The sequence below is a fragment of the Corylus avellana genome, chromosome 1, assembly GCF_965113065.1.
Source record: "Corylus avellana chromosome 1, dhCorAvel1.hap1.2, whole genome shotgun sequence".
In the NCBI taxonomy this organism is placed as follows: domain Eukaryota; kingdom Viridiplantae; phylum Streptophyta; class Magnoliopsida; order Fagales; family Betulaceae; genus Corylus; species Corylus avellana.
In genome coordinates this window covers 47821138-47833825 of record NC_142490.1, presented here as the reverse complement: position 1 = coordinate 47833825, position 12688 = coordinate 47821138, and the positions used below count along the sequence as shown (strand labels likewise).

The 12688-nt window shown below is 37.1% G+C and overlaps 4 protein-coding genes across 4 annotated transcripts; 2 read left to right on the top strand and 2 right to left on the bottom strand.

Moving 5' to 3' along the window:
• Positions 1–429: 429 nt before the first annotated feature.
• Positions 430–2114, bottom strand: LOC132171596 (two-pore potassium channel 1). Its single transcript, XM_059582961.2, has 3 exons — positions 1982–2114; positions 780–1672; positions 430–685 (listed from the first exon to the last, which is right to left on the bottom strand). Exons 2-3 carry the CDS (start codon positions 1631–1633, stop codon positions 523–525), a joined length of 1017 nt encoding a protein of 338 aa, XP_059438944.2. The 5' UTR covers positions 1634–1672; positions 1982–2114; the 3' UTR covers positions 430–522.
• A 1521-nt stretch (positions 2115–3635) lies between these two features.
• LOC132170663 (putative protein FAR1-RELATED SEQUENCE 10) lies at positions 3636–6679 on the top strand. The gene is made up of 4 exons (XM_059581727.2): positions 3636–3713; positions 4004–5085; positions 5174–5617; positions 5720–6679. Exons 2-4 carry the CDS (start codon positions 4066–4068, stop codon positions 6320–6322), a joined length of 2067 nt encoding a protein of 688 aa, XP_059437710.1. The 5' UTR covers positions 3636–3713; positions 4004–4065; the 3' UTR covers positions 6323–6679.
• A 1348-nt stretch (positions 6680–8027) lies between these two features.
• Positions 8028–9092, bottom strand: LOC132172247 (uncharacterized). Its single transcript, XM_059583717.2, has one exon. It carries the CDS (start codon positions 8920–8922, stop codon positions 8263–8265), a length of 660 nt encoding a protein of 219 aa, XP_059439700.2. The 5' UTR covers positions 8923–9092; the 3' UTR covers positions 8028–8262.
• A 1178-nt stretch (positions 9093–10270) lies between these two features.
• Positions 10271–12107, top strand: LOC132170198 (U-box domain-containing protein 35-like). The gene is made up of 4 exons (XM_059581087.2): positions 10271–10460; positions 11293–11411; positions 11511–11620; positions 11897–12107. Exons 1-4 carry the CDS (start codon positions 10361–10363, stop codon positions 12105–12107), a joined length of 540 nt encoding a protein of 179 aa, XP_059437070.2. The 5' UTR covers positions 10271–10360.
• Positions 12108–12688: the final 581 nt, after the last annotated feature.

Genomic DNA, 12688 nt, shown 5'->3' with positions numbered 1-12688 from the left:
CTTTTACTGGATTGATTGAGTGGTTTTAGTGGGTATATACCTTGTTTTGAGAAGAAAATAAGGATTGAATTTTTGGAAAAATGATGGTGGGAATTTGTTGATGTCAATCATTGATTCCTTTATGAATGGTGATATCATCAACCTTTTCAAAGGAAACTTCACTTGCCAAAGCTGCTCTCTGCAAGGAGAGGACCTCACTTTTTCTGCTCTTGGCTTTCCCAATTACATTTAGAGCCCCTCAAACACTCTCATTCGAAGCTACATATCAATGCTATTGGTCAAGTACTTAAGGGTCGTTTCAAGATAACTTGAGTTTTTAAGAGAGCTTGCATTTCCATATTTTGCTCCCTTACTTCTTGCCCTGAAAGGTCCCATTTTCTCTAACAATGAGCCTTGGATAAAAGCTTGGAAGTGCTTCTCACGTCAAAATAACACACCAATAGAAAAGATCTCAACTTATTTTATAAGTTACTATAGAAATTTTAAAAGGTCTGAGTTATCAACTTTAAAAGATTATGTTTGTCAGATCTGAGCTTGGGATGATTGCGATAGCCTAAGATCAGATTTGGTCAAAGTTCCAGATTGATCAGCATCAAGTCTCTTGAATGTCTCCATCACAAGTGAAACATCCTCGCTGCTAATCTTCCCCATTTCCTTCAGCTTATATATGACAAACTCTGCAGCACTGATAAAGGACACCAACAAGACACATAAAGAGTTATGCCAAATCTGAGCTAATTATTGAAAACACCAATTAACATTATGCAAATTACTCTTACCTAACAACTTTATCGCGATCAAGATCAGCAGCCTCAAGATCCGAGAATGTCAATTCTCGTGAAAGAACCCATTTCACCATTGATCTATGCCTTCTTTCAGTGTATAGTTCAGCAAGGTAGAGAAAGAACTGTGCTAAGCAAATGGTGCTGCCCAGCATCCAGAAAATAGCAAAAATACGACCTCCTGCAGTTGAGAAGCTCTCATCCCCATACCCCAGAGTGGTGATTGTTGAACAAACACAATAGAATGCATCCATAAAGCTCAATTCTTCAACAACAAATAAGAAGACAGTTCCTACAACAATAAGCACCAGAAGAAGAACCCCCACCATAATAAATTTGTATTTAATTTTGTTGGTTTTTACTTCCTTAAGAATTTCATCTGGACTGACTTTTCCACGCATGTAAATGGCTCTAACTACAAGGATTTCCTGCTTTTCTACCACGTAATCAGCTGCCTGGCTGAGAATCAGCCCCACAAGAGCCATGCCTGTGAAGACATAAATGCATGCAAGTAGTTTTGCCAATATGGTTTCTGGCACAAGGTCCCCATATCCTACAGTGGTCATTGTAACAACACAGAAGTAAATGGCATCAAGAATCCCACTTGTTTTTTTGCCCTTGATCTGATGCCTGATGAGGAAGAAACAAAGGGTGCCTCCACCTAGGTAGGCAGCCAACAAAACAACCACATGCTTGATACTAAATTGTTGTTTCACAAATATAGATTCAAAAGGTAAAGGATATTCCACCCCATTTTCTCTTCTTCTCTGGAGGTTATTCTTTTCATTGAGATGAGAATGATCTTTCATATCTGGAAGCAATGATTCTTTAGCATCATCATCAGAAGCCATCAGAAACTTCAACTAAGGTTCATCTGATTCAGGGAAAACCTGCAGAATACAGATTATGAGAGGAGTTTAAATTAGCCTTGTAGCAAATTGTACATTTAAAAGCTAAACATAAAAACCTGAAGAAAATGAAACGAATTAAAATATCAAGCCATTTAAGATATCACCTTCCTGATCCCATATATATATATATAACTAAAATTCTATTAAAGAAGATGGGTCAAACATAAATCAAAATATTTAAAAGAAAATATAAAGAAAGCAGAGAAAGTGCTGCTTATGGGAGATAGAAACAGAACCAATACGTCATTGAAAATGAAAAAAAATAAATAAATAAAAATTCTGTCTTACCTGAGAAAGCTGGTTATCGCAAAATCAATTTTGAGTTTGATGCCTACACTTTTCCATGAGAGGCCATGAGAGCAGTAGTTTCAAAGTGATGATAATGAACCAAGATTCCCTCTGCTGCTTCCAACTGGCCAGTTTCTCACAAGCGGGTACTTCAACTTTGCCAGTTTGGCCTCTATGTACGTATTAAGATAAGACCCACATGCACAGCATCACAAACTACAAACAAAAAGCTACCCTCTATTCTCGAATGCCCCAAAAGTCAACAAAATAATTTAACATCTTTTTAGTGCAACCAACCCCCGCCATTATTGGAGCTAATCTTAAACATTGTTAAAGCAGTTGGCTTAATTAGTACAAGAGTTTGTCGGAGCGGACTAACAAATAATATAAGGGAGGAGATTAATCTGGTAAAGTAGAAAGTAACGTCTTAGGAAACCTTTTTACTTGGTCAGTTGTTTTTTTATAGCTAATATGTCGTAACCGCCAGCCATATGGCACATGCTCATTGGAGGATTTTTTTGTTGCCGACCTCTGCAAACGATCACATCATGCTACAATTACAAGAACCAATGCTGACATGTTAAAACAGGGGATTTGGAGCAATGCTTGCGACTGAACTTGGGTCGACTAATAAATTAATGGGCCAGTCATAAGGCCCAAGAAAGATCTTCATATTTCCTCGAACGCACGTGATATATAGTAGGCATACATTACTTGAGCTTAAACTCCTTCAATGGTAAATAGCTGAATATGCATAAAACACACACGTAGGGAGTCGGGACATTCATGAAATGACCAAGAGACATGGTTTGGAGTAGTTGTGTTCAAACGGCGGGCGGTTATAACCACCCTATTAACCGATAATTGTTTTGGTAGGCAGTTATAAAAAACTGCTAACTACTAATCTTTTAAACCCTTATATATAATAATATAAATATATATTATATATTTTATATTAATAATAATTATAATATAACATCCAAAACGACGCCATTTAACACCAAAACGGCATCGTTTTGGCCGTGCATGATGGTATATATGTGAAATATAATGTGGTATGTGATGTTTTGGGCCAAGCCTTATTCAAAAAATTGCAAACCTAAAAAACAACATGTTCTTTTCATTTTTTGGGAACACTTTGACCCAAAACGTTCAAAATAAGCCTAAAAAATAGGTTCAATGATGGCTAAAAAAATTTAAAAAGCCTAAAAACCCATATAAAAAAAATGGTTATAAAATCACCAGTTATTGATTTGAATAACCGCTAACCCCTAGGCGATTGCGGTTAGTAGTTATAGCCAATAACCGCTAATCGTAACTGCTTATGCAGCCCTAGTTTGGAGTATCCATACTAGCTCGGGTGACATCAAGCAATTTTACCCACCAAAACTCATTGAAAGGCCCATTTTCCCGAATAAGTGTTTCGACGGTTCGACAAATTGAATGGATCCCGGTCCTGGTTGTCTTGGCTCACCCAGTGAACCACCCAGGCCGAAATCCAGTCACTGGATCAGCGATATGGGTGCGCTGAACCCAGCCCAATCGTGGCCTGAATGATTGGTTTTTCTTAGAAGCCCAAACAAAAGCCCAGGAATACTCAGTACCCACTACCCACTGAGTTGGACTTTATTTTGTGGGATTTTTCCATAATAGAGGGAAAACCAGGATCACTCGACTTGGGGAAGAAGAAGCAGAACAAGGGTTTAAGCATTTCCCTCTCCCTCTCTGACTGGTACGTGATATTTCAGCACTTAACAAGTTCTCTTAGACCAACTTCAAGCCTAAATTACTGTCTTTTTTCACATTTTGTTCCTATTTTCTTTGTCGTCTGTTCAGTATTTATTTCAAACACCTTGCAGCTTTAGACCCATTAATTCTCATAATTTATAGGTAAAATATCTTGGCATTACTGGGTTTTAGTGTTTAGTTCATTGCATATCTTATCCTAACAAGAAAATCCCATTTTTGTTAATCTTTTAATTTTTCTGTTTGCTAACTTTGTTGTTGAATTTGTACTGCCAGCTAGTTTTTGGGGCTTTGGGTAACTTTGACTGAGCTGTATATGTTCAATCCTAGTGTACATAATGACATCGGTACCGTCAAAAAACATATGGATACGGCGGCAGCAATGCCCATGTGGGGATTGGAAATGTTATGTTGCATATGAGGGTGATGCTGAAGAAACATCCTTAGCATCTCAATTGGTGAAGAATGATATGGCGCCATTGGAAGCAATGGTTGCTCCTTATGTTGGAATGGTATTTAAGAGTGATGATGATGCATTTGAGTATTATGGCAATTTTGCTAGAAAAAATGGGTTTTCGATTAGGAAAGAGCGGTCGAGACTAAGTCCGCAACTGGGTATTTATAAACGCGACTTTGTTTGTTATCGTTCCGGGTTTGCGCCTGCGAAGAAAAAGCCTACTGGGGAACACCATAGGGATAGGAAATCAGTGAGGTGTGGATGTGATGCAAAAATGTATTTGTCAAAGGAGATTGTTGAAGGGGTTTCTCAGTGGTTTGTTGTGCAGTTCAGTAATGTTCATAACCATGAACTTTTGGAAGATGACCAAGTGCGCCTCCTTCCTGCATATCGTAAAATTCAAGAGGCAGATCAGGAGCGCATACTGTTACTTTCTAAAGCCGGGTTTCCCATTCATCGTATAGTGAAGGTGCTGGAGTTGGAAAAGGGGATTCAAGGCGGACAATTGCCATTTTTGGAGAGGGATGTTAGAAATTTTGTTCAAAACCGTAAGAAGGTTGTTCAAGAAAACGATGCTTTGCTCACTGAAAAAAGAGAGACTGATACAATGGAACTGCTTGAGGCTTGCAAGGCCACAAAAGAGACTGATGAAGACTTTGTCTATGATTTTACTGTGGATGAGAATGATAAGGTTGAAAATATTGCTTGGTCATATGGTGACTCAATTAATGCATACACCATGTTTGGTGATGTAGTTTATTTTGACACTACTAACCGATCAATCACATATGGAATGCTTTTTGGAGCATGGCTTGGCATTGACAACCATGGTAGAACCATTTTCTATGGTTGTGTCCTGTTGCAGGATGAAACACCCCGTTCCTTCTCATGGGCTTTACAGGTTTACTGCTAATATCCTTTGTATTCGTTTTAGTTATGTTTTCATATATCTTCCCTTGCAACAAATTGTTTTTCCTCCTTGGATACAGGCTTTTCTCCGTTTCATGAGAGGAAGATGTCCACAAGCAATTCTAACTGATCTTGACCCTGGGCTTAGGGATGCTATAACAAGCGAGTTACCAGGCACTAAACATGTCACTTCTTTGTGGAATATTCTTTCCAAGCTACCGAGTTGGCTCTCTCTTCCACTTGGATCTCGCTATGCAGAATTTAAATCCGAGTTTGATGTGTTATATCGTGTGGATAATGTGGATGAATTTGAACTTAGATGGAATCAAATGGTTTCAATGTTTGGACTTGGTTCTGACAAACACATTGCTTTACTCTTTTCTTTACGGACATCTTGGGCACTATCCTATATGAGAGGTTACTTTCTTGCCCAAATGGCGTCTCAGTCATATTCAAAGTCTGTAGATGCATTCTTGAAAGGGGTTTTTAGTGCACAAACATGTTTACGTAGTTTTTTTGAGCAGGTAGGTTGTCTAAAGGTTTTTGATCTGTTCTCCTTGCTATGATATATGCTATTATGCTCTGTAGTCCTTGCTCTGATATTGCTTCACTTGGAACTCTTTCAGGTTGGTATTACTGCCAATTTTCAAAATCATGCACGTCTAGAGATGCAGTATATGCATATTAAAACATGCATACCCATTGAAGAGCATGCACGAAGCATTCTTACACCTTTTGCCTTTAATGCTTTACAAAATGAATTGGTGCTGGCCATGCAGTATGCAACATCTGAAATGGCTGATGGATCATATATTGTACGCCACTTCAAGAAGATGGATGGAGAACGTCTTGTCATACCTGAAGATGAACAAATCCGTTGTTCCTGTAAGGAATTTGAATCTTCAGGAATTTTGTGCAGACATGCTCTAAGGGTACTTATAATAAAAAACTACTTTCAGCTTCCTGACAACTATTTTCTAAGTAGATGGCGGAGGGAAAGCTCTCCAGTTATTTATGAAGATGGCAGTACTCAAAATGGTGAGGATGCATGGTTTCGAGAATATCAATGCCTTACTGAAACTCTATTCACAGAATCATCCATTACAAAGGAGCGTTCTGATTATGTTCGCAGCGAACTAACCAAAGAACTCACAAGGCTCCTTAATGAGGTCAGAAATCTACCGGAGACTGATGTTGCTATGGATTTGACACTGTCACCAACTTGTTGATTTAAAGTGGTGGGTTCCATGTATGCTAGCAAATGCAACCACTAGGTGCTTCATCTAATGGAAAGAACAAACAGGTGACAGAAAGTATGAGTGAAAGTTGAAGAAGGGTGGGAAGAGTGACTGATAATGTATTCTGGTTGACTACTTTCAATCAGAAGAGGTAACATTCTGGGAAGGGTTAACTAGAATTGTAAATTAGAATACTGATCGTTGTTCAATTGCCAACAGTTATAAGGGATTCCTGTATGAATAACTAGGCTGAAAAGAATGTAGATGAGGTCAAATAGATATACCTATAATGGTGTAAATTGTAAACTGGCAAAATTTTCTTCGAGTAATGAAGCATAGTTTCCCTCTTATACTGCTCTTACCCTTTCTCGCCTTAACTTTGAACTCGTGCTTTTCAATAAGTGCTTGCTTGATTTAACAAGGTATGAGAATGATTCTTCTTCAATACTGCATCCATTCTTTCTTTTTCTTTCATCAGTTCTTTTCGCTTACCTGATATTTTTACTTATTTATTTATAATTGACTGATTATAGAATTATCTTGTGCTCTTGTATAATTTGCAATGGTTATGTAAACTTCAAGATGCAGGACACCCAGTAACAAATAGTTATGGTCCATCGTACTGTGAGTGAAGTTCCTAATCTGCTGAACATTCAGAGCTGTGTTACATAGTCTTATGTTGGCAAAGTCATGCTTGAAAGGATAAAAAAGAGTGATTGGTTTGTGGATTCATGTCTAAAATTTGCAATCCAGACATAACCTCTACAAATGGTTCGAATTATAAAGTTTCTGGGGACTGGCTTATTTATTGTTTCTTGAGCAGCTGGACTAGGCAGTATATGTCCTTGTTTGAACCCAGCAGAGCTTCTAGGAGGAAGTGACATATGCGTTACTGAGGTCCCCATTCTTTTTTTCTTGTTGACGTGCTTCCTTTATTGAAACTTCTGCAGCTTTACCTTTAACTATTCTTCATGCCTTTTCCTTTTTAATTAATTTTCTGTCGTCTCAGTCACTTAATTAAGAATTTTTATATACAACACTCAAACTGATAGGGCAGATTTGTGTACAAGATATACTGTGAAGTGATCAATGCCATGGTTGTGATCCAATTGCTCCAATATGTTAGTTTCACCTGACCACTTGATTCAAATGAATTCAGGTTCGATTTCTGGACCCACATTGACAAGTCGTACTGATCTTCATACTATTAGTGCCCCTTATTTCTTTCATAAGAATTCAACTTTTCGTTCTCACAATTATTTGGCACTTATATTCTTGTCCCTATTTGCAGGCAGATAAAGCTGGTTTTTTTCCAACTCATCAATATGGGGCCCTTCTAGATCTTTCTTTCTCATATTTGATTTGCAGTTGCAGGTAAAATTTGACATGATTCATTCAATTTAAATCATAACTCCAAAGAGGTTACCTTCTGGGAGCTACCCTGTCCATGATATTTTTGATAAAATATTAATAATAAAACAATGAAAACGATGGTTGCAAACTTCTAGCCACAAAAGTGTAAGAGCCTCATTGAATGGTCGGTTTCTGCACTGTACAATATAATATAGTACATGACAGATGGGACAAATATCAGCTTGTCATCTTTTTTTTTTTTGGAATAGAAAAAGCAAATTTGATTGATTGCACGCATAACTACAAGTTCTATTGTCATTCTGTGACTACCATAACATCAATATTAATCAACGACATGATGAAAACATTGAAAAGGTTACATGACCATTGACACCATTATCATCAATCTCATACGAACATATGTTTGTGGTTTACCTAACTAGTTGAAGTAAAAGAACAAGAAGAAAGCGGCAAAGTTCTACATGCATACAGCTGAAAAAAGGGTTCGAAGAAACCATGAGAGCTTAGTCATTTTTAAAAGAGAACAAAGCATTCTGGCAGATCTCTCAAAATATACATTAGACTGCTATTGGTTGTCTTTGAGCTTCAATCCTAATTTCTTCCTTCATTTTCCTTATGAACTCTTCAAATTTTTTGTTTAACTCATCATTTGCAGCTGCTGGTGCTTCTTCCTCATCTTCTGGTCCCACCACTACCCCACTTTCTTCTTCTTCTTCTTCTTCTACTTCCTCTTTCCCTTCATCTTCTGCGATAAAAGCTTCTGCAAGTTCTTCCTCTTCATCTTCTTCCTGTTCTTGTTCTCTTTTAGCTACAAAACGGACATTCTCTGCCGACCCAGTACTTCTCACATGGACTTCCTCGTCAACAACTGATGCCTTCATAGCAGACACATCAGAATCCGAGTATGCACCACCAAGATCAGTCTGATCAGAAGGTGAAGAGCTGCAAGAAACAGAGCTTTTGGCTAGAACAGCAAGTATTCCAAAACAAATGAGAAACATGTACTTCCTTTCCAGGGTGTGCGTGAAGAGTGAGAAAAGGGACGCGGAAAAGAAGACGCTGAAGGAATGGGGAAAGCAGCAGAAGCAGCCTGAGGATGAGCAAAGAAGCAAAGAAAATAGAGAGACTGAGAGAACAAGCTGTAAAGTCCTTTTCAAGAACTGGAACTTGTCGATTTTGTCAGCAGTTTGGAGCTTCTGATCCTCGTTTTTCTCCATCTTTGTTTGTTGTTTCTTTGTAAGCAATAGGGGGAGTTTTTTGTTGAGAGGAATCCTATCAGGGGATGGCCTTGAAAGGGGTGTTTTTGTTTGTGTTTGTGTTTGTTGGGTTCTTTGAATTGGTATGTTGTGTGAACATGATGAAGTCCCTCTCTCAATTTATACAAGTCTTAAACTGCTATGTTATGATCATTTATTTATTCTCTTTTTATTTTTCTAAAGTTGATGTGGCTTTCAAAATCACTATTGGATCAAAATTTAAAATGGAGTGAGAGAGCTCTAGTGAAGATCTACCTGTCTAAGTAGGTGGACATGTTGGTTTGGTAGTCACCCCTCCATTGGATTTGGCCCCCATGGTAGAATCAATCGAGTTTTTTTATTTATTTATTATAAATTTATAATATAACATACAAATGACCAATGAATAATGATGGCTTTGTTCTGGTTTTAACTCTTCGAAACATTTCGTTGCTTGCTCTGTCCTTCCTCGTCTTTGGGTGCCTAGGTGTTATTATAGCATAATTTTATGAGTAATATTATATACTACATTTTTATTTTGTAATGTTGTCAAGACAATCTCAACAAACTTTTGGATTCAATTTTTTTAAAACAAGAACTTATCAAATGGTAGGTTTGAAGTACCATGACAGCAATATCGAGAGATAGTTGAAAAATAAAAATATAATTTATAAAATTACTCATTTTATATTTTATTCAAATCCCAATTATTGTATTCAAAGTAATTAAATGTTGCGATATTATCACATCAATCAATGTTATTTTTAAAATATGAAGAAAATTGTGATGTTGAGGAGATATACGTTGAATTGTTCAAAGTGATGATAGCTAATAACTTCTAATTGATGTAACAATTTAAAAACAATGATTGGTTTCGAAGAAATCTTTGCAACAAGTATATATGGAAGGAAGTGTGTTTTTAAAAACGCTTAAAACCATAATAGATTTAATTACATTTTTAAAAAGTAGATGGGTCCCCGTGTCATGCGGAATGAGGAGTAATAATTAAATTAATAAAACAATAATAAGGACTAAGAAGTAATTAATTAGTAAACAAAGTTCCTGTTTTATTTGGATTCTTCTAGGTGGATATATTGAATTTATAAAATTATTAAAAAATATATATATATTTTCCAATTCTATCTACCTCTGCATAAGTTTCCACATGCAGTACGTAAGAAAAACTTGAAGCTAGCGGCTTCAAATCCATGGCATAACAAGATCATCAAGCTAGCCATAGAAAACGATCAAAATGATGTCTGCGATATCCGAGGAGTACGAGGAAGAGAGTTCAAGTAGTGATGATCTGTTCGAGATCAACCATGAATATGATTACGAGGGTAGTTTGTTTTCTTTTGATTTTCAGAAATGGAACGACAGCGTTTTTGTGGCGGTGGGGAAGACGGAGTCACGCTCAAGCATGGACGCGCTGATGTGGACGCTCAGGTACCTTGTTACTCCCTCCACCGTCCTTCATCTCATACATGTCTTTCCTCCGATACGCCACATTCCAAGCCCATGTAAGCCCTCTATATATCTCTCTCTTTCTCTTTGTGCCTCGCAACTAAATTAAAGAAACTTTATTGTAGAAGTACTTCCAAATTAAGGGTATAAATGTTAATATCATTTTGAATTTTTTCTTTTAATTTTGATTTGAAAATTTTATTTGATGTAATTCACTACTTCTTTGTGTGGTCCATATTTGAAATTTTTTTTGAAAGAAATTTAATTGAGAAAATATTTTGAAAAAACAGAATTATAGACCTAAAGACCGACTTGCACTTGCATTTTTTTTTAACAAAGATCTACTAAAAATGCGACACTTGTAGATGAGTTTTCAATATTATTTTGAAAAAAAAAATCAAAATAAAAAAGAACTAAAAAACAAATAAAATTCCATTGGTAAAAATGGGGTGGCCGACCACTTTCATTTTCGCCAAAGGGGTGGTTGCATGAACCATTCCAAGGTTCAGCCACCGATTAATTACTTGCAATATAGGGGTGGCTCAACTACTCCCATTTGGCTTGGAGTGGTTTCGGCCACCCCTACAACCAGTTTGATGGTGGTTGAATCATTCTCATAATTCTTGGCCCTTTGGCAATCATTGGGTTGACCAACTAGCTAAGAAAAGGTTGGACAATTTTTTTTTGGCTAACGTGCCACATCGTATTGTAACATGTGGGAGTAAAGAGGGTGAGAGTATGAGAGTAAAACATCTCTACTATTTTCTTTTAAATGTGTTAAAATATTATCGCATAGGGGAAAAAAAAAAACATTTATAAAACTGTTATCTTAAGCAAACCAGCAAACTAAATTAAGATTTTTTTTTTTCTTTCATTTTATGATGATAGTAGGAATGCTTCCAAGAAGTCAAGTGAAACCAGAAATGGTGAAGAGCTACGTGTCCCAAGAAAGGGGCAAGAGAAAGAAACTTCTTCAAAAGTTTCTTGACACATGCTCTACTTCCAAGGTAACGATCTTTACCAATTTTTTATAGCAATGGTCGTATATGACTCACATGTAAGGTTAATTCTTCTTTTACCTCTTACTTTTTGTAAGAATGAAACAGGTAAAGGTTGATCTTCAACTCATTGAAAGTGATAACATTGTGAAGGCTATTCTGAACCTCATCCCAGCTCTCAATATAACAAAACTAGTGCTTGGAACCGCAAAATTAAGGTACAATATCCAAATATACAATAACAACCAATTTGGATCCCTATATTCCAACCCAAATTTCTTGAAATTCGGGTTGGGTAGGGAATGAAAGAGGGGCTTTTGGGCTCGAGATGGTCCAAAGCCTAAAGATTTGCCTGGACATCCCAACCCGGCAGCCCCCTCTCTTATTTCTTATTAAAATTTGTTGGAATTCAGGTATAGTAATAACAAGGATGTAGACATTTTGAATTTCCATATATAGAATTGTCTTATTAGTTAGTATTAAAAATTGGAAAGGAAATCGAAGAAGAGGGGTAGTGGGATTGCTGATCAGATCCTCCATAATGCACCGGATGGCTGTGAGATTAAGATCATCTACGAAGGGAATGAAGCCATTGGCCCGATGATTAGGTGGTCCTCTACACGCAGGAATAGCAGTAAGTCAAAGCCAATATGGATAGCTATATGCAAGTACTTCAAAAAGAAACTATGGAAAAAGGCTAATTAGAGGAGCTAGCCTGTTTAGGGCTCGTTTGTTATAAAAAAAAAATTTTGAGGGATTTTTTTGCCTTCTAGTTATAATATGACATAAATGGAATTTGAGTGGTTTTTGTTTTGAGTAATCTATTAATATTTTTATTTTTTTCCTAATAAACAAAAAGTTGTACTTAAAAAGTGTTACCAACTGTGCTGTTTTTTTTTTTTTTTTTTTTTTTTTTGAATCAGTAGCATTCGCTATTCATTTATTGCAAAGCTTGCAAAGCAGATAAGTCTGCTTGCAAAAGATCACGTATACATTCCGGTGGGGTATAAAGCCACACCATTTGCATAGTTTCAGTTACAGCCATTCTAGCTAAAGCATGGGCCACTTGGTTCCCCTCTCTACGTACAAAATGCATTTCCCAAGCCGGTATGGCCCGTAACGTCACTCGTATATCTGCAGTCAGCTGTCCCCGGTTGCTCTCATCTGGATCTTCTGAGTTTACCGCCCTTATTACCGTGTTTGCATCGCCTTCTAGTTGGACTTGATGGATCCCCATTTCCAGGCAAAGTTGCACTGCCATCAGGGCCCCCATTGCTTCGGCCATT

Coding starts and splice junctions, on each gene's coding strand:
- LOC132171596 (XM_059582961.2), bottom strand. CDS start 1,633: ATGGCTTCTGATGATGATGCTAAAGAATCATTGCTTCCAGATATGAAA. Junction 686..779: donor GATCGCGATAAAGTTGTTAG/GTAAGAGTAATT, acceptor GTCCTTTATCAG/TGCTGCAGAGTTTGTCATAT.
- LOC132170663 (XM_059581727.2), top strand. CDS start 4,066: ATGACATCGGTACCGTCAAAAAACATATGGATACGGCGGCAGCAATGC. Junction 5,086..5,173: donor CCTTCTCATGGGCTTTACAG/GTTTACTGCTAA, acceptor CCTTGGATACAG/GCTTTTCTCCGTTTCATGAG. Junction 5,618..5,719: donor TACGTAGTTTTTTTGAGCAG/GTAGGTTGTCTA, acceptor GAACTCTTTCAG/GTTGGTATTACTGCCAATTT.
- LOC132172247 (XM_059583717.2), bottom strand. CDS start 8,922: ATGGAGAAAAACGAGGATCAGAAGCTCCAAACTGCTGACAAAATCGAC.
- LOC132170198 (XM_059581087.2), top strand. CDS start 10,361: ATGGACGCGCTGATGTGGACGCTCAGGTACCTTGTTACTCCCTCCACC. Junction 10,461..11,292: donor ACGCCACATTCCAAGCCCAT/GTAAGCCCTCTA, acceptor TTATGATGATAG/TAGGAATGCTTCCAAGAAGT. Junction 11,412..11,510: donor ACACATGCTCTACTTCCAAG/GTAACGATCTTT, acceptor AGAATGAAACAG/GTAAAGGTTGATCTTCAACT.